This window comes from Grammomys surdaster, unplaced genomic scaffold (genome assembly GCF_004785775.1).
Source record: "Grammomys surdaster isolate TR1022 unplaced genomic scaffold, NIH_TR_1.0 187, whole genome shotgun sequence".
NCBI lineage: Eukaryota > Metazoa > Chordata > Mammalia > Rodentia > Muridae > Grammomys > Grammomys surdaster.
Window position 1 is genome coordinate 10,304,661 of NW_021604632.1, and position 18,350 is coordinate 10,323,010.

Genomic DNA, 18,350 nt, shown 5'->3' on the forward strand with positions numbered 1-18,350 from the left:
AGAAAGGAGTAGCATGGAACTAAAATTCTTCCTGCTTTGTGCATCATCACCCACACAGCCATTAGCCACATTCAAAACTATTTATTCAGTAATCCAATAATTCAGGCTGCTTTTGGCCCTTAAACTAGGCCCCTCACTGCTCCAGGCATGGGGCCACCCAGCCTAACAGAGCCAGCCAGCGCCCAGCAGCCTATGGCCACAGTAAGGACACTATAACCTTTTCATCTGCCGCCGCTCCTGTCGGCGTTGTCGTTTTTCATTGAGTTCTGGTGCTGGGGCGCCACCGTCTGCTGTGAACCAGGGGCCCAGCACGTTTACCCACAAGAGGTAAAGGGCCCGGCCTGGAGCCTAGGAGAGAAAACAACTTGAAGCTACTTGCAAAGACTGGAAAGAAATGGGAAGGGTTAAGTTCTCTTAGGAGGTCCAACCCTCCAGCACACGTACCAGAAGCCAGAAGGACCAGATGTAGAGGGAGAAGCAGCTGAGCACCTGAACAATGGCTGTCAGTAGGATCACATCCTTAAGGTGCCTGTGGATAAAGGGAAGGCTGCCAAGGACAGGAGACTGGCCCTAGGCCTGCCCCTTCCATACTGTTTAGGTTGAAAGTAGTTGTGAGTCTTGGGCTGTGTGGGCCCCAGCGCCCCAGCCCTGGGGCCGCTCACCTGAGCTGGCGATGGGGGACACTCACTCTGCCATGCCCTGCTCCATGTTGAGGTCCATGCCACCATCCATCAAGGCCCCATCCTCAGAGAAGGATGCCCGAGCCATCGAGCTCATAGAGTGGTAGCTGGCCCCATACACTGCCAAACTGAAGCCCAGGGCCATCTGCAGAACAAGAGTAAGAATATCACAGGCCAGCTGCTGACCCTCTGGGTGCGCTCCTTTCCCAGGATGGGGATACTTACCCAGGCCCAGAATGAGGCAGATGAATAGAAGAAAACCAAGGTCACAAGGCAGTAAATGGCCTGCAAGCAAAAACAGGATCAGGCTGGGGCTGAAAGCCACCCCCCCCCCCAAATTATGGGCTTTCCTCAACTCTGACCAAGAATTGGGCAAGACTAGGAGGAAGAAACCAGGTGGTGGAAGACCTCTGCTTTCTGAGTCAGACAACTCTAAAACCCACATCAGTCCAGGAAGAGAAGCCTTAGTGTAACATGTATAAGTTTAGTATGGTCTCAGTATAACAGCTGAGTTAGTTACACTCAGCTGGAACTTTTATTTTGTTTCCCCTTCATTTCTTCATGTTTTGCTTCTACTTCTAGTCCATATTTCCTTCTGTGTTTGGCTACTTTAAAAAAAATGTTTTAAAATACATTTTATGTGTATGAGTGTTTTTGCCTGCAATGTGTGTACCATGTGTCCTGGTACCACAGAGGTCACATGAGAGCATTGGATCCACTGGATCAGAAGGTCTCAAGCTACCATGTGGGTGCTGGGAATGGGACTGAGGTCCTTTGTAAAAGCAAGTGCTCTTAACCACTCAGCCCCTGGATACTTTGGGGGCGGGGGCAGTGTTTGCTGGTGATGACACTATGACCTCAGTCTTCCAAATAGCTGGAACTACAGTTATATACCACTATGGAGGGCTTCACTCATTAACCCCATCTCGCCCTTTTCTTCTTTTGAGATAGGATTTCTTTGTAGCTCAAAGCTAACTTCAAACCGCCCATCCTCCTGCCTGAGTCTCCCTAGTGCAGGGATTACAGGCTTGTGACTGCCCGGCTTTACTTCTTTACAACCTTCTCTTTTGGAGCCTTGGCTGCCTTTACCAGCACTCCCAATCAGATCGGAATGAGAAAGCATAGAAAACACGAGGCAGGCAACTTACATTGGCTCCCAGTATGATCCGGAGGTAAAACTTGAGAGTTTCTTTGTTCTCTTCAAATATCTGCTTTTTCCCTCTTGTACCCACTTTGCCTTTGGGCTGCAGAGGGATGATGAGATGCTGTCAGAGATTTTTTTTTTTTTGCCTTGATCGTCTTCACTCCCTGTACCAGCCGGGTTACCTACAGAGCTTTATCTGCACCACAGCTAAGTCCTTATCGTGCTTTGTCAAACCTAGCAATCCCCGAGATGCCTACCACTCCTCTAGTCCATTTTCCTACTACAGTTAGGACACCATCTTTACTGTACCCCCAGTTATGATTGCCTAATGCTCACCCCAAAACAATTCAAATTACGTTAGTATCTTCTTTGGCTCTTCAGGTAAGGTGAAGCTTTGGGTTGAGGACCTCTAAGGAGAACTCCGGCGGAACTTAATGGCGTCCCTCTCTAGCCTCTGGCGTAGTAGTTTAGATCTGGAACTGGCAACTCCCGCCTCCCCAACCCCCCGACGCCCGCCCTAGCCTCCAACACTATTTCTGTAGTCCTTGCACTGCCACCCTCCCCGCATCCCGTTCGCTCCAGCACGGTCCATAGGATGGCGCCCCTCTCTGGCCCAGAGCCTTATGCCTTCGTGCCCTTCTGTTTTCACTTTCCCAACACCGGGAAAGCTTTGCCGGTGCGGACTCCGCCTTGTCCCTTACCGCCATGGTGCGAAGCAAATACCACGGAAACAAGGGCGACTACTGGAACTGCAGACAGTAGACACCACATCGGCAGCCCATGCACTTCCGGTACAGACCGAAATCTTCGGATTCTGGACGGAAGTGGATTCCATTTCCTTCCCAGGCCCCGCCCCCTGAGACGGTGGGACTACACTTCCCAGATAACTTTGCGTGGGGGCGGAGACGGCAGAGAAGCGATGGCGGACTCGCTGCCTCTGGAGGTGAGAGGAAGCGGTCCTTCAGGCCTGGGTCGGGGACAGGCCCCGCCTTCGGGGTTCCAAGCTTTGGGGAAAGGCTATCTGACAGCTCGCCCGGCACCTCCCGCCAGGCGGAAACGAGCCGCCGGGCGGATCCCAGGACCTGCAAACTCTGGGTAACGGCCCTCTTTGGGGCCACTTCGACCCCTTCGGTTGAGATACCATGCCCTCTTCTTTACCCATTGACCCCAGAAGATGGCTGCTCTATCACCTCAATAAGGACAGACTGTCTGCCCATCCCCTTCCCTTGAGATGGCAGTTCCCTTCCCCTCAGTTCTAGAAGATGTCCGCTCCACCGTCCCTGAAGGGTAATCAATTTTATCCCCATTGGCCCCTTGGAATGGTCGTTCCATTTCCTCCGCCCCTCCCCCACCGTCCTCGCAATTGGAAATATACTGCTCCCGCCCTATCAGTTCTGGGGACCGAACCCGAGGTCCTTAATTAAAGACAAGCCTGCTTCTCATCCTAGACCCTTAGTGATGGCTGTCCCTGTATTATTCAAACCTATGGGATATTTGTTCCTTCAGCCAGGGGCAAGACTACTCTGCCCTCATGGGCAAGGATATACAGGTGCAGGCTTTGTGTCTTGTACCTTTTTTGAAATGGCTTCTCTTTCCGTTTCTCTCTGAGGGTTGGCAACCCCCTCTCATTGCCCTAGGAAGTCGGGCCCTTTCCAGTGAGTCCTGGAACACATCTTCTCCTTGGCATAGACCAGTCAATGACATCCTATTCCCTTTTGGCCCCAGAAGGTATCTATCTATTCATCCCTGTAAATCCCATGGGTGACCAGTAGTAGTAATCCTTTGAGGTGGTTTCATGGGATGACCACTCCACCTCTATCTCTCTCTCCTTTACCGTTAGAAAGGCTACTCCTTTCTCAGGTTAATGAATTATGATCCTTCCCATTAAGACATGCTTCCCTTTAACACTGCTCCCAGGGTTGATCATTCAGAAGATAGCTCAGCCACTCTCTTAGTCCAGTCTTCTCTCTTACCCCCACTAGGGATGGGGGCTTAGTCAGCCCAGGCCCATCCATACTCTTCCTTATGCCTCTCCTCTCTGGTCCTAGTTATTTTCCTCTGAGTAATCATCTCCTTTATCCCCCACCCCTTCCTTGAGCAAACCTTTGGTGAAAGTAGAGGCAAAGGACTATCTTTAATCCAGTAAATATTGGGTGAGTAATGAATATGTACTTAGCATCTGGGAAGAAAGGAGAAAACACAACGGGGCTAGTAAAGTCACTACAGAAGGACTTCCCAGAGAGAGCCCCACATCTGCGAAGAGAGGTGGACGGTGGACATGCTGTGTTGGTAGGGACGATGGGCTGGGGATGTTCTCGGAGCAACAGGCCCAACTAGGCATGAAGGTCTGGCAGTGTGGACCCAGGAGCAGAGATTTTGTTGTGAGATCATTGGTGAACCCAGGAGGTTTTCACTAGAGTTACTGAAACTGGGCTCTATGTGGATTAACAAGGCTGAACATAGAAAGAAGCTGCTCTAGAGGGTAACATTTAGAGCTCTTAATATGGTGAAACTGCAAAGGTAGAAATGCTTGTAATAGCCATCCAGTCCCTGTAAAGCTGGTCTATATTGTTTTAAAACACCTTCACTTCTTCAGACTCTGAAGCTGAGAGAAGTCACATGCTTCCACTGGAATTACCTGGAAAGTCCTAGAGCTGGGATTTGAGGAGCCTCGGTTAGCCTTGCCTAAAACTTCAGGTTTATGAGCAGAGAATGGAAGAACATGAGTCCAGGTGTCACTAGGGACCTCAAATAGGGAGTATACAGTTGCCTTGAAAGGGTAAAGTTGGACTGAGGGCAAATAGCACTTTCAGTTGTGATTAAGGTTGAGGACTATTTGAGTATAGGACCCCAGAGACAATTGGCAGTACTGGACTAATGTTTGGATAATATGACAATGTAAAGCTATTAAATTATTGAGTATTCTTATACAAGTAAACTGAAAATGAAAAGAGTAAACATTGGGAGTCATGGAAAATCCAGAAATAGGACAGTTAGTGTGGTAAAGCCTAGAAAACATTGTCATGGGACTCGACAAGGGAAGATTCTAGAAGAAAAGGGCAGTTAATAGGAAGTTGCTCTTGGCCTCCCAAGTGATCCCTTTCCCACTTCAGACAGAGCCACAACCTCACCACCTATAGCCTCATAGAGCACAGTTGGAGTGAAGAGTTGAGTCTCTCAGATTTGTTGTGTCGTCCTACCTTAAGCTGGCTGAGAAAACAAGCTGAAAATGGAGAAGATGGGAAAGACTGGGGATCCCAAAGCTGGTCATCATGGCTCCACTCACAATTCTGTCACATGAGATAGAGTTGTAGCTAAGGCAGGAGAATGGCTGTGCCAGGTGAAGCCAGTCCGAGTACATAGTGTGTTCCAGGATAGCCTAGGTTACACAGTGAAACCCTGTCTAAGTGGGAAAGCGACTTGTGTTCTTGATGTGCCGAAAATGCTGTTTTGTAACTTCCCGCAAGAACCTGTTTACATCTCACAACAGTTGCCATTTTACAGACAAGAAAAACAAAGCTCAAAGAAGTTGGCTAGCCAAGGGGGAACTGGACTAAGTTTGTGTAGCCCCAGTGCTCGAGCTGTTTCTACTAAACTGGGTATGAGTTTTGATTATTACTTCATACAAACCCGTTCTCAGAAGTGGCTCATGGTAGGTTCGTTCTCACGAGGTATGCTTCGAGGCTGGAGAAGGGACGTCAACACTTCATGAAGCTTTGGATCCAAGATGGACTAGAAGCCAGTGCTCTGATGTCCTCAGAGCCAGAGGAGTAGGTGCTAAAGCCCTTCCGATTCTAAGAGCTCTCAAACACCGTATCTTTTTCCCTCAGATGCTCACTTACATCCTGAGCTTCCTACCTCTGTCAGATCAGAAAGAGGCCTCCCTCGTGAGTCGGGCTTGGTACTGTGCAGCCCAGAATGCCCTTCGGGAGGTAAGGTGCCCACCTCACTTGGTCCATTCTTAGTTATCCCTCTTCTCCTTCTCACGGCCTGCTTATACATCATCTGCCCATCCATCCACACATACTTCTATACATCCATATACACATTCATAGGAGCTAGTCTCATGGTACAGAGCTTGGGGTGCACAGGTGAATAAAACCTCGTCCCCCTCAGGAGCACATTGTCCAGTGAAGGAAACTAACATCATGATACCATGTGTTCAGTGCTACATCACTCAGTGAAAATGTGAAACCCAGATAAGGGCACCAAGACGACACCATGCAGTGGCATCAGGGTGGGCCTGAGAGATAGGATAGGAACACATGTTGCTCTTTCTAGAACTGTCATCAAGGTATGGAAATTCCAAATTACTAGATTAAGTTTTGTGTGGGGGATGTAGGAGGAGAGCCAAGAATGTAGCCAAGACTGCAAGGTGGCAGATGTGCCGGGCAGCAGAGCTTGGGGTTTCTTCCAGGTACTACTGTGAGGCCTTTAAGAAATGGTAAGACAGGCCTGGAGAGATGGCTCAGCAGTTAAGAGCACTGACTGCTCTTCCAGAGGTCCTGAGTTCAAAATCCCAGCAACCACATGGTGGCTCACAACCATCCGTAATGAGATTGGATGCCCTATTCTGGTGTGTCCGAAGACAGCGACAGTGTACTCATAAATAATAAAAAATAAATAAATAAATCTTAAAAAAAAAAAAGAAAGAAAGAAATGGTAAGACAGGGCTGGAGAGATGGCTCAGTGGGTAAGAGCACTGACTATACTTTCGGAGGTCCTGAGTTCAATTCCCAGCACCCACATGCTGGCTCACAACCATCTGTAATAGGATCCAATACCCTCTTCTGTTGTGTCTGAAGAGAGGACGGTGTATTCACGTACATAAAATAAATAAATCTTAAAAAAAGAAAGAAAAGGTAAGACAGGCAAGGACAGTGTGACCTGTGTCTTAGAACTCCACAGTGCAGAATGGACTAGAGGGTGAGACAGAGGCTGGGGAGGCAACCCAGGCAGGAGGGCAACACAGACATCTGTAGTATTTGAAAGACAAACAATGATTGTGTGTTAATTTGATTTAATTAATTTTGATTTAGTTATCAGTGAAGTTAAAATTTTTTTTTGTCTCATTAGCTCATTTTTGTCTCAGTGTTCTTTACTCACTTAACTAGTAGGGTCTTAGTAATTTGCTTGCCCATTTGTATGAACCTTTTATATGTTAAAAATAAATTCTTTAGCTGGGCAGTGGTGGTGCATGCCTTTAGTCCCAGCACCCAGGAGGCAGAGGCAGGTAGATCAGGCCAGCCTGGTATACAGAGCAAGTTCCAGGACAGCCAGGGTTACACAGAGAAGAAACCCTGTCTCAAACAAACAAACAAACAAACAGAAAAACAAAATAAAAAGATTAATTATTTATGTATTTGTTAAAATATATTCCTATTTGCTCTTTCATTTTATTTGTAGATAGCTGTTTTTATAGATGAGATACAATACTAAGCTGTGTTGGCAATTCCTTTCTTTTTCTTTCTTCATTGATTATTTAAAGATTCCTTGCCCTCCAGAGATTTCATCAATGCATGCTCATATTTTTATTCTTTTAAAGAATATAACTGACTTTTAGAGTAGTAATTGGTTCAATAAAAATAAAATTTCTGTTTTATGGTTTTAATGTTTTGTTTTCTTTTTTTTTTTTAGTTAAATTTGGGGTGGGCAGTGTCTCACAATGTAGCCCAGGTTAGCCATGAGCTCAGCAATCTATGTGCTTCAGCCTTCTGAGTGCTTAGGTTACAGACAGGAGCCACCATGTCCAGATTGGTTTTAACTTTTATTGGTGAGAATTATGTTTCATTCGTGAAACTTTTTAAAATTTATATGATAAAGTATGAAGCTAACCTGTTTGGAGCTAACCTGTTTGGTTTCCAAATAGCTCCTACATAATTTGTATCTAACCTTCGCTGTTAAGTTGGAAACCTCTTCTGTTACATATGAAATGTGTCTATGTAAATAGAGCCTGCCGTTGGATTGTCTATCTGGTGTCATGGATCTTAATATCTAAAGGAATTTTATTGGAGTTGTTGAAAATTTAAAGTGTGAGATATCCAGATGATAAGATTCAGTCGATAATTGAGTATCTCTGTGAGAGATTGAAGGGAAAGGTGTGGGTAACAAATCCAGACTCGGCGTCATTGAGAAGGGGAACCGTGAGGAGTGTAGCTCAGTGGCGGGGCTTGACTGGAATGGATAATGCCCTGGGCTTTAGTTGAACTCAGCTGGAAAAAATGGATGAAAGAAAAGCCCCAAATCTGAGGAGCTCCACCTCAGGGAAAGCTGTAAGGAGCAGAGGAACAGGAGACCAAGCCTGCAGAGCATTTACAGCACTGAAAGGATCATTAGTGATGTAAAGTCCGACAGAAAGACTGGCAGCACAAAGCTCATGGGCACGAGCTGTCCTGTGGAGTAACCCTGTAACCCCAGCACTTGGAAGGAGACATGGGAAGGCCAGGAGTTGAAGGAGCATCACCATGCCCATCAGTGTGTGAAGGGAATGGAGCAGAAGGGACAGTGAGTACTAAGAGTGACGGTAACTTGGAGTTACCCTAGGAGGGAGTTAAGAGTGTAGGAGGAGAGGCGCATTCAGGGATAGATGATGGATTCAGAATTGGACATTTTTTTAAAATCAGGGTTTCTAGAGAGTTCCATGAAGCAGTTAATCCCTAATGTCTGGTTGAGGAAAATAATATGGATCAGAAAGTAGCTGAGCCAGGCATGGAGACACATGTCTGTAATCTCAGCACTTGGAAGTCTCAGGCAGAAAGACTGCAAGTGAGAGTTCAACCTGGGCAAGATCCTGTTTCCTAAAACAACAAAAAGAAAGGAAGATAAGACTGGAGAGATGGTTCAGTAGAGGGGGTAAGAGTGCTTGCTCTGAAAGTGTGAGGAGCTGAGTTCAAATCCCTAGTGCCCACAGAACCCACTCCCGTGACCCCAGTGCTGTGGCAGGCAGAGACAAGAGAATCAATAGGGCTGCTGGCTGCCAGCCTAGCTCCAGCTTCAGTGAAAGACCTGTCTCTAGGGAATAGAATGTGGCATGGAAGGTTCTCCCCTGGCTCCCACGTGTGTCCTCACTCACTTGTGTACTTAGACCACACTCACCCACCACAGAAAGGAGAGCAAAGCTGTCTTATTCCATAGGATGAAGTACAGTGTAACAGAGCACATGGAAGGGGACAAAGATTGTACGTGTGTGTGTGTGTGTGTGTGTGTGTGTGTGTGTGTGTGTTGTCAGGTAGAACCTGCTCATCTACGGGCTGGGTCTGTAGATGACCCCAGAGAGACCAATGAAAAGCAGGCTAAAGAGTGAGAGGAGAGTCAGTGGCTACATGGGATGTAATGGCAAGGTTAATTGCTACAGCCCTTTTCCAGTAGGTGGCATAGTAAGGAGAGGAAAGAGAAGCTCCTACATGGTGGTGACTTGTGGGAAGGGAGCTGTGACCAGGAGCAAGTGACTCTGGCAGGAAGGAGTAAACAGAGGAGGCAGAAGGGAGCTAAGTGGCCAGACAATGGATGTGAATGTCCCCAGAGGAAAGGACTTTCTGAACCAAAAACTAGGAGCTGGAGGTGGAAGCCAGCTAGCAAACAGGGAGGGGATTCCTGATGACTTGGTTGCTTTTGAAGCAGAGCTGGCCTTTTCTAAGAAGGCTAGGTGCAGAGAAGCTTTTTTTTTTTTTTTTAAGATTTATTTTATGTATGTGAGTACACTGTCGCTGTCTTCAGACACACCAGAAGAGGTCATCGGATCCCATTACAGATGGTTGTGAGCCACCATGTGGATGCTGGGAATTGAACTCAGGACCTCTGGAAGAGCAGTCGGTGCTCTTAACCGCTGAGCCATCTCTCCAGCCCTCAGAGAAGCTTTTGCAGCAGGCTCAGAGCAGGAGAAAGTGGTTGGCTTGTTGGAAGGGAGACATGGAGGAAGTGGGGTAGGAAAAGCTGTGGCTTTGTTATCTTCAGCACAGACCACAGTGAGCAGCTGGCTTTGCTATCTACAGCTAGGCAAGAGGAGTGGGTACAGCAGCATGAGGGATCAGGACTATAAGCCCTCAGGAGAGAGAAGTCTCAGAGTCCAGCAAGGAGGAAGAGGGCAGAGGGAGTGAGCAGGCTCCTGGGTAGAGGTAAGATGGGATAGGAGGAGCAAGAAGGAAGGAAGAGAAGGCTAGGGTTCATGGCCGAGATCTTAGTGGCTACTGGTGTAGAGCTGGCATTACTACCTGGGAACTCCAGATCATGTTTACAAAGACCCTGCTAGGCCGAGAACAGTGGAAGGCCAAGCTGTAGGTATACAGGCATCTAAGGCACTGCTTGTCACCATTACGATAAACCAGAGAGTGGTCTACAGTGCCTGCTCTCTAAGACCCAGACGTAGGCAGGTGGAGCAAGAGGCAGTTCCATAAACTACTGGTACCATGGAAGATAGTAGCCAACTGAGGCAAAGCTGGGACTAAATCATGCCAAGCCAGGGTAGGATACATGGACTATATGATCCACATGCTCCCAAATTCTGCCTACTGCCCTGGAAGTCTGGGGCGGCCACCATTGGATTGATCACTATGGAACAGCTCATAGTCTCTCCACTGCTGACCTCATGACCAGAGTACTTAACTCCTCCAGAGACCAGGACTTCTGAGCACCAGGGCTATATTTCACTGCAGTTTTCTGAATGGAAAGCAGGTACCTTAGCTTTTGGATTCCTGAACCAAGCAGATGAGAAAATTCTTCTATTAGAGGGCCCTTAAAACCTGTACACAAGCCGGGCGGTGGTGGTGCACACCTTTAATCCCAGCACTTGGGAGGCAGAGGCAGGCGGATTTCTGAGTTCGAGAGTTTGAGGCTAGCCTGGTCTACAGAGTGAGTTCCAGGACAGCCAGGGCTACACAGAGAAACCCTGTCTTGAAATACCAAAAAAAAAAAAAAAAAAAAAAAAACTGTACACAAGCCTCTGTCTCACTGTGAGGCTTCACTAGGTACTGAGTCTTGCCCTCTGACAATCAAGGGGTAGTTGTCATTCTTAAAAGTGAACATTTCCAAAGTGACTGCAATTGCTCATAAGATGCTAACGTGGGGAAAGGAGGGCTTACTTGTCACCTACAGGTGGAGTGGCTGAGCCTAGAGCAGGTGCCCTTCTAATCCTCCCTCGGGCCTCCAAACACAGTTTCTTAGGGTCTGGAAAAGCCGAAGCCCAGAACCCAGGGACCCTGCTTACACCTGCCCCACAAAGAAGCAAATATTCTTAAAAAGACTGCCCTTTCACTCCCTCCTATTCTATCCAGGAGCTGACATCAGGATCAAGTTGACCATTGTATAAAGTCCTCTAGGCTGCCTGGTATGGCTAAGAGTAACAGTGGTCAGGGGTCACTGGGGATGGGGCTCAGTTGGTTGAGTACTTGCCTTGTAAAAAGTCCTGGGCTGGATTCCCAGTATTACATAAAACTAAGAGTAGTAATGCATGCCTATAATCAATCCCAGCACTTGGGAGGTGGAAACTAGCCAAGTTCAAGGTCATCTCCTGCTACATAGCAAGTTCAAGGACAGCCTGAGCTATGTAAGACCTCATCTCAAAACAATTTGAAACAAAGCAAAACAGAAAAACCAGCAGGGACCAGGTATGGTCTCAAGTATCCTCTCTCCCCAAGAAGCTGGAAACCCTCTGTTCCAGACCCTTCCTATTTGTCTTGTGTCTGCCAGCTGTGGACTGCACCCTGGGGTGATTGCCAGTGCCCTCTCTTGCCTGTTTGTTCGTCTTGTTCACAGAGAGGTAGTTTAAAATGGCAGAACATTCCTGGCTGCTTAAGTTCTCAGGAAGGGAAGGCAGCCGAGCTCCTTTGTGCTTGTAGCTGTTAGCACAGACTTGCTCTTAGGCTCGCTCCCAAGCCGCATGAGTGCTGGGGGTGAGCACTGCCTGAGCAACTGAGCTGCTCATAGCTCCCCCAGCTCTGATTTATTCGGCATTAGACTGATTGACATGGTGTGCAGAGGCTTCTCAGCTGTTCAGGGCTGGTGTCAGTCGGCTTCCACTTTTCTTTCTACAGCCTTCCTTCTCTGAATTGTTCATCTCCTTCCCCAGCTTGTCACTCTGGGAACTTCCCCTAGCTCTTCTTACATTTGAGAGAGGGACCTGGGACCTTTGGTGAGTGCTCCTCTTCAGGGAGCAGGGGAAAAAACCACAATCGAAGTGGGATCAGTAAGGGGATCCTGGCCAACTTCTGAGAAAGACCAGGAAGATGGTTCCTGTCTTTTTCCTTTTTTGAGACAGGTTTTCATGTAGCCCAGCCATGTCTCAACCTGCTATGTAGTCAAAAATGACCAAAAACTTCTGATTCTCCTGCCTCTAACCCTGGGATTATAGGAATCTATCACTATGCCTGGTTTCTATAATGCATGGTATCGAACCTAGGGCTTTGTGCTTGACCACCATTTACTCTACCAGCTGAGTTACAGTCTTGGCTCCCAGTTCTTGGCTCTTCCTTACAGTGGCTGTTTCTGCTAAGGAAGAAGCCAGCTGTTCCCCCTTCCCCGGGGATGGGCTGTATGGATTGGAGGGCACTGCTAAGATTTGCAGGATTGCCTGCTGCTCATCAGAGCTGCCTTCCACATCCGGGTGGTTGTTGTTCTGAGGGATACAGAGAACAGGAGTGTTTTTGTTATTACTGACAAAGGTAAGTGTTTTCCAGAGCTCAGCTTTCCTGCATCAGAACCATGTTGATAGAACTAACGCCTTTTTAAAGAACCACTTTGCTGCTGCCTAGGCAACAGGTAGGGAGATTGGACCAGGTGACTTTTTTCCCTCACACATGCTAGATAATTACTCTACTCCTGAGCTGCATCCCCGAGCTAGTGGATAGGATTTGGAAGTCCAGCTGTTCTCTCTCCCACTACAGATCAATTCCATGCAGATTGTACTGACTTCCCCTTAACTCCTTTTGGTGTGAGATCTGGGAAGGTTCTATGGAGATATTTCCCTTAGTTGGGTGCTCCCAAACTCCTGCCTAGGCCATCCAGTGCCACATTTTAAACATGAGCTGAACTCCTGTGTTGTACCCCAGCTCCAAACACGAGCTCCTCATTCTCTTCCAGGCAAGTCCAGTGTAATATTCTTGGCTTCTCTGGGGTTTATCCTGGGTCCTGCCCCTGCAGATGTGATACAGGTGTTCCAGGCATCTCCACATGTTAGAATGCATGTGCAGGCACACTTCTGCTTACACTACTTGCAATATTCATGACACTCAGGCCACCCGGGGACTAGGCTCAGTGCTAATTCCACTAGTATTCCAGAGTGATCCAGTGCCCTCGTACCTGGATCCCAAGAAGTGAAGTGACATCTGCTGCCCTTCTGCCGTGCAGTCCGTTCAGTGCTGTTTCTATCCTCTCTAGAAAGTTGGGGAAGCTGGTTGCTAATGTCAAGATCCTGGCCGGCTTCATGGATCTCACGATCTGAAACTCCAAGATTGTGATCCAGCATCCTTTGATCTCCCACTCCATGAAGGCGTCACTGGATGTCCTGTGTGTCACAGCTCTCCTGTGCTCAGTCAGCTCACTTTCCACACTATCCTTGTCCCTCTGTGGGCATCTAGCATGGTCCTCTGCTCAGCTTCCTGCTAGCCCAATAGTCATTTTCTTCCAAATGCCAGCATAATTTGTCTTTTTACTTCCTGCTTAGTTTTTCTTCCCAGTTCCCACTTCCTGCTTACAGTCTCCTCAGCTACACATGACACACACAGTAGGGATGGGTGCTCATTGTAGAAGGGCCTTTTTTGACTGTCTTCAACCTCTGAGAAATCTAACCTCAGGCTTGCTGCTACCCTGTAGACAAATGTGCGCTACAACATTCCTGTGTCCTCTGCCTCACTCTCAGCCATCAAGAGTTTGGGCCTCAGGGGCATTTCATGCATCAGCTTGACCAATCTGGACGGCTCACCAGCTTCGCACCAGGTACTGGAGTCTGTTGCTTACTACTTAGGCCCACACCTGGAAAGCTTATGCCTGGGTGGGGGCAGCCCCACAGAGGCATCCTTCTTGGCCTTGATCTCGGGATGTCCAGTCCTTCGCACACTTGATCTCAGTGGCTGCAACAGTCTCTTCACATCAGGCACTCTGCTGGCTCAGCCTGAGACAGTGCAGTGTGTACGAAAGGCATTGAGTGGCCTCCGTGATCTTAACCTGGCTGGCCTGCGTGACCTGACTGACCTCAGCTTCAACCATCTCAGTGGTTGTTTCCCCAGCCTGGAGCGCCTCTCCTTGGCTTACTGCCATCTTACCTTTGAGTTAAGCCCAACCTGGGGCTCTGTCAGCCCCCAGGTTTCCTCTCCCTCCCAGCTTTCTTTCCACAACTTGCTACAGTTCATCAAGGAACGAGCTGGTACACTGCGTGCCCTAGACCTCAGTGGTACTGGTTTGCCACCTGAGGCCCTACAAGCCCTGGGCCAAGTGACTGGATTGAAGCTAGAGGAGCTGAATGTGCACAGCTGTAGAGACCTCTCCTCAGAGGCTGTGGCCACCCTGTGCCGCCAGCAGCCTGGTCTCACTTCCCTGGACCTTAGTGGCTGCTCAGATCTAACCGATGGGGCACTCTTGGCTGTGAGCCGAGGCTTACGCCACCTGCGGCACTTGAGTCTGAAGAAACTACAGAGACTGACGGATGCAGGATGTACATCCTTAGGGTCCCTGCATGAATTGCAGAGCCTGGATATGGCTGAATGCTGTCTGGTGAGTGGTCAGGAACTGGCCCAGGTCCTAGGCTCAGTTCGCAGAGCTCCACCTGCACTGACTTCCCTCAGGCTGGCTTACTGCTCGTCACTGAAGGTGAGCTCCTTTCCCTCCCTTCTGTTTAGGGAACCTGGGGGAGCTGGTCCTGTGCCCCCAGAGAGAGGCTACCAGTGTTTGCATCCCAGACATAATAGTTAGGAATGAATTTGAGACATGGTTTGGAAGAAAACAGTAGCTTAGACACATGGCATTGCCTTTGCAGTCCTCACTAGCCAGGTTCATGAACTGATCCTACACCATATGTGAGTTCTAGATGGAAGAATCCTAGAAAGAATGAGTGATTGGAAACTCTGGGAGTGGTGGCACGAACCACTAGCCCTAGCACAGAGGGCAGAAGCAGGCCAATCTCATGAGTTCAAGGCCAACCTGGTCTACAAAGAATTTCCAAGTCAGCCAGGGCTAGTCAGAGAACTCCCCATCCAAAACGTAGGTGTTGAATTGTACCAAATAAGATGTTCAGCAGGCAGGGCTGTGAGGTGGGAATATCACTTGAGAGCTGCAGGGTTACCTTTTAGCTGAAGTTAGATCCTTCACAGGGCACAGCATTGGCCTATGGGTGGCATTCCTGTCTGGAATATCGGTTGGTCCCTCTTGTGTGGGTTATCCCTTTAACCTGTTACCATAACAAGAACATTACAAACGTAAATCCTATGTCAATTTCATTTCATGCAAGCACTCCTCCCACTCATTGGCCACCCATGTCTCTTAGTATTCTCCTGCCTCCACATGGCCCTCTGAATCTACACCAGCTTCTCTACTCTGCTCCTGCTGCCCCCAGCTTCTCATGGTGGTGGCTGCGCTAACACTTGAGGGTCAGATTCCACAGGAAACACATCTGATTGGTTCACCTTTCTGCTCCTGGTCCAGTGGGCTGTGGTTAGAGTGCTGTCTTTTACATCCTTTCAACAGGGCTGGGAACAGGCATAGCAGCTACCTTAAACTACCTGTCCATTCTTCCTTGCCTCACCCATAGGTTTTGTCTGTCAGCAACCCCCTCAAGGTCTCCCACCCTTCATAGCCCACCCAGTGCACCCCAAACTTTCACAGCCTGCACAGGAACCATGTTGCTTCTCTCTTTGGGCCCTCAGGCTGAGAAACTTATCAGCCCCTTGCTGGTGGCCCCTGCCAAGCTTGGAGGCACACACTGCTATTTGTAACCTTCTGTCCTCCTCCCAGGATGCCTCGGTGCTCTCCATGATCCCAGCCTTGGGCCCAAGCCTCAAGGTGCTGGACTTGTCCTCCTGCATGGCCCTCACTAACCAGAGCATGCAGGCCATCTGCACCCACCTTAGTCACCTGTCAGTCCTGCGTCTGGCGTGGTGCAAGGAGCTCCAGGACTGGGGGCTTTTGGGGTTGAAGGAGCCAAGCGATGAGCCTGTGCCCAGCCCCCAGGTATGAGATCCTTAAAGTCAGGGATGGTGAGGTGACCTTGGTCCAAGCTGCCCTTCTGCGTGTCCTGAATCTTTGGCAAAACTTAAGAAGAACCTAAGAAGCAGGGATTTCTTCCCACAGCTACACCAAGAGGTGGAAAGTCAGGCTCCAGACCCTCAGGAGCCCAGTTCTGAGCCACAGGGCTCCTCCCTGCTCACACTCCAGGCCCTGCAGGAGTTGGACCTCACAGCCTGCAGTAAGCTGACTGATGCCAGTTTGGCCAAGGTGTGACTAAACTGAGGACATTAGGGCTGGTAGTAGGGGATTGGGCAACCCACTTTGTGCTTAGAGTCCCTTTCTCTTTGGTTCCTGGTACAAGCGAGGAACCTGGAAGGGGCCCAGGCTTCGGGGCCCAGTGCCAGTATGTATCCATATTCGTGCAGGTGCTCCAGTTCCCTCAGCTCAGGCAGTTGTCATTGAGCTTGTTGCCAGCTTTCACAGACATGGGCTTGGTGGCTGTGGCTAGGGGCTGTCCTAGCCTGGAACGCTTGGCATTGAGTCACTGCAGCCACCTCAGTGACGAGGGATGGGCCCAGGCAGCCAGGTTGTGGCCAAGGCTGCAGCATCTCAACCTGTCCAGCTGCAGTCAGCTCACAGAGCAGTAAGTGTTTGATGGCACTGCATTGAGCAGGTGTAGCTGCAACACATGGGCTGGGCTGTAGTCTCACACTGGGTCAGGCACTCATCCTCTGGCCTCCTTGCAGAACTCTGGATACCATTGGGCAGGCATGCAAGCAGCTTCGAGTGTTGGATGTGGCCATGTGTCCTGGTATCAACATGGCAGCCGTCAAACACTTTCAGGCCCAGCTGCCTCAGGTGACCTGCATCCAGTCTCGGTTCGTGGGAGGGGCTGACCTGACCCTAACACTTTGAGGCCAGGTCAGTTACTAGCCCTGAAGCTCATCTTTCCTCACCAATATAGTCCTAGCCCAGGCCTCTGGAGCTCAGTTTGCCCTAGTGCCTCCTGCCTTCCCCTGTTCTAGAACCTTTTCTAAGACTGGATGGAAGCAATCCGGGACTCTTGCAACACCAGTGTACCCACAGATGGCAGCAGGTCTTTCCAGTTACACTTGCTGCATGGGCTCTATAAAGGGCAGACCCACAGGTGAGCTGGGCCTGGTGCTGGGGAGGCCAGACTCTGTGCCTCCTGCCAGCCACCTACTCAGACCCAAGGCCTCAGCTCTAGCAGCCAACCACCAACTTCATTGTAAACCTAAATGAGATTAAAGATCCCACAGCTTATGTCTTCCTCTGATGTTCTCAGAATAAAGGGGCCCTGGCTTCTTCCCATGGGAGATTTTGGAGGCCTTTCCCAGCACGTCTCCCTTCTTCTCCTACCCCTTGGGCATGCCCTGCTGCAAAGACCCTGGTCCTAACCAGATGTGGGTGTAACTGTTTACCAGATTCATGTGCTATCTTGGGATAGGGTAAGAAGTAGGAGAGCATGTCTCTGAGTAGGAGGATCCTATGTGGCCACAGAGTCCAAACACTGAACCATGCCAATGACTTCCCAGTGGCAGCTCTAGGTAGTCTTATCCAGTCGGTCCTCTGTGTGTCCCCATACTGTGTCTGTTTATCAGTTCTAGAAGCAGCTAGCCCATGCTTCATGTGGTATTCTCCAGAAGTACTGTTGTTCTTCCAGTCACCAAACCCGATAGGGAGAGAAATAAGCCAGCAGGCAGGAGCAGTCTGGTATGCAGGAGATGCATGGCCAGCACTGAGGGAGGAACCTACGGCAGCAACAAACTTAGAGGGTCAAGGAAGGCAGCAAGGCTGTGAACATGGCTGAAGGGGCACAGTCAGGTGGACAGACTGGAGCTGGTGCAGGTATGGAAGGTATGTATAGGGAAGATGCTAGCTTGGCTACAAGAACCCTGGGGACCAAATGAAAGGACTAAAACACATGTCTGTGTAACTCACCAGCTCAATTCAATTCATGGTAACCATGACAATAGAACAGTAGTGAAGTGGTGAACAATATAGGACATGTCTTAGTTACTGTTCTATTGCTGTGATGAAATACTATGACCAAGGCGTTTATAAGGGAAGGTATTCAATTAGGGGCCTGCTTAAAGTATCAGAGGGTGAGTCCATGACAGTCGTCGTGGAGAATATGTTGACAGGCATGGTGCTGGAACAGTAGTTAAGAGCTTACATCCCGAGCCACAGGCAGCAGGGAGAGAAAGAGCTAAACTGGGCCTGGTGTACACCGAGTACACACTTCTTCCAACAAAGCCACACCTCTTAATTCTTCCCAAACAATTCTATTAACTGGGGACCAAGCATTCAAGTATACGAGCCCATAGGGATCATTTTCATTCAAACCATCACAG

The 18,350-nt window shown here is 49.0% G+C and overlaps 2 protein-coding genes across 2 annotated transcripts; one reads left to right on the forward strand and one right to left on the reverse strand.

Annotated features, from left to right (window-relative positions):
- Positions 1 to 61: 61 nt before the first annotated feature.
- Positions 62 to 2,652, reverse strand: Tmem208 (transmembrane protein 208). Its single transcript, XM_028768703.1, has 6 exons — positions 2,526 to 2,652; positions 1,829 to 1,924; positions 906 to 965; positions 689 to 825; positions 445 to 529; positions 62 to 348 (listed from the first exon to the last, which is right to left on the reverse strand). The coding sequence occupies exons 1-6, from the start codon at positions 2,529 to 2,531 to the stop codon at positions 211 to 213; spliced, it is 522 nt and encodes a 173-aa protein (XP_028624536.1). The 5' UTR covers positions 2,532 to 2,652; the 3' UTR covers positions 62 to 210.
- Positions 2,653 to 2,733: 81 nt separating this feature from the next.
- Positions 2,734 to 17,259, forward strand: Lrrc29 (leucine rich repeat containing 29). The gene is made up of 8 exons (XM_028768663.1): positions 2,734 to 2,767; positions 5,655 to 5,756; positions 13,630 to 14,622; positions 15,763 to 15,978; positions 16,099 to 16,242; positions 16,401 to 16,618; positions 16,722 to 16,896; positions 17,001 to 17,259. Exons 1-7 carry the CDS (start codon positions 2,744 to 2,746, stop codon positions 16,888 to 16,890), a joined length of 1,866 nt encoding a protein of 621 aa, XP_028624496.1. The 5' UTR covers positions 2,734 to 2,743; the 3' UTR covers positions 16,891 to 16,896; positions 17,001 to 17,259.
- The last annotated feature ends 1,091 nt before the right edge of the window (positions 17,260 to 18,350 follow it).

What these genes read in the sequence shown, in the direction of transcription:
- Tmem208 (XM_028768703.1), bottom strand. An exon ending in CTGCCTCATTCTGGGCCTGG is followed by an intron (nt 826 to 905) that starts GTAAGTATCCCC and finishes CTTGTTCTGCAG; the next exon opens with ATGGCCCTGGGCTTCAGTTT. An exon ending in ATGGAGCAGGGCATGGCAGA is followed by an intron (nt 530 to 688) that starts GTGAGTGTCCCC and finishes CTTTATCCACAG; the next exon opens with GCACCTTAAGGATGTGATCC.
- Lrrc29 (XM_028768663.1), top strand. Translation starts at nt 2,744, where the DNA reads ATGGCGGACTCGCTGCCTCTGGAG. An exon ending in CGGACTCGCTGCCTCTGGAG is followed by an intron (nt 2,768 to 5,654) that starts GTGAGAGGAAGC and finishes TTTTTCCCTCAG; the next exon opens with ATGCTCACTTACATCCTGAG. An exon ending in CTGATGCCAGTTTGGCCAAG is followed by an intron (nt 16,243 to 16,400) that starts GTGTGACTAAAC and finishes ATATTCGTGCAG; the next exon opens with GTGCTCCAGTTCCCTCAGCT.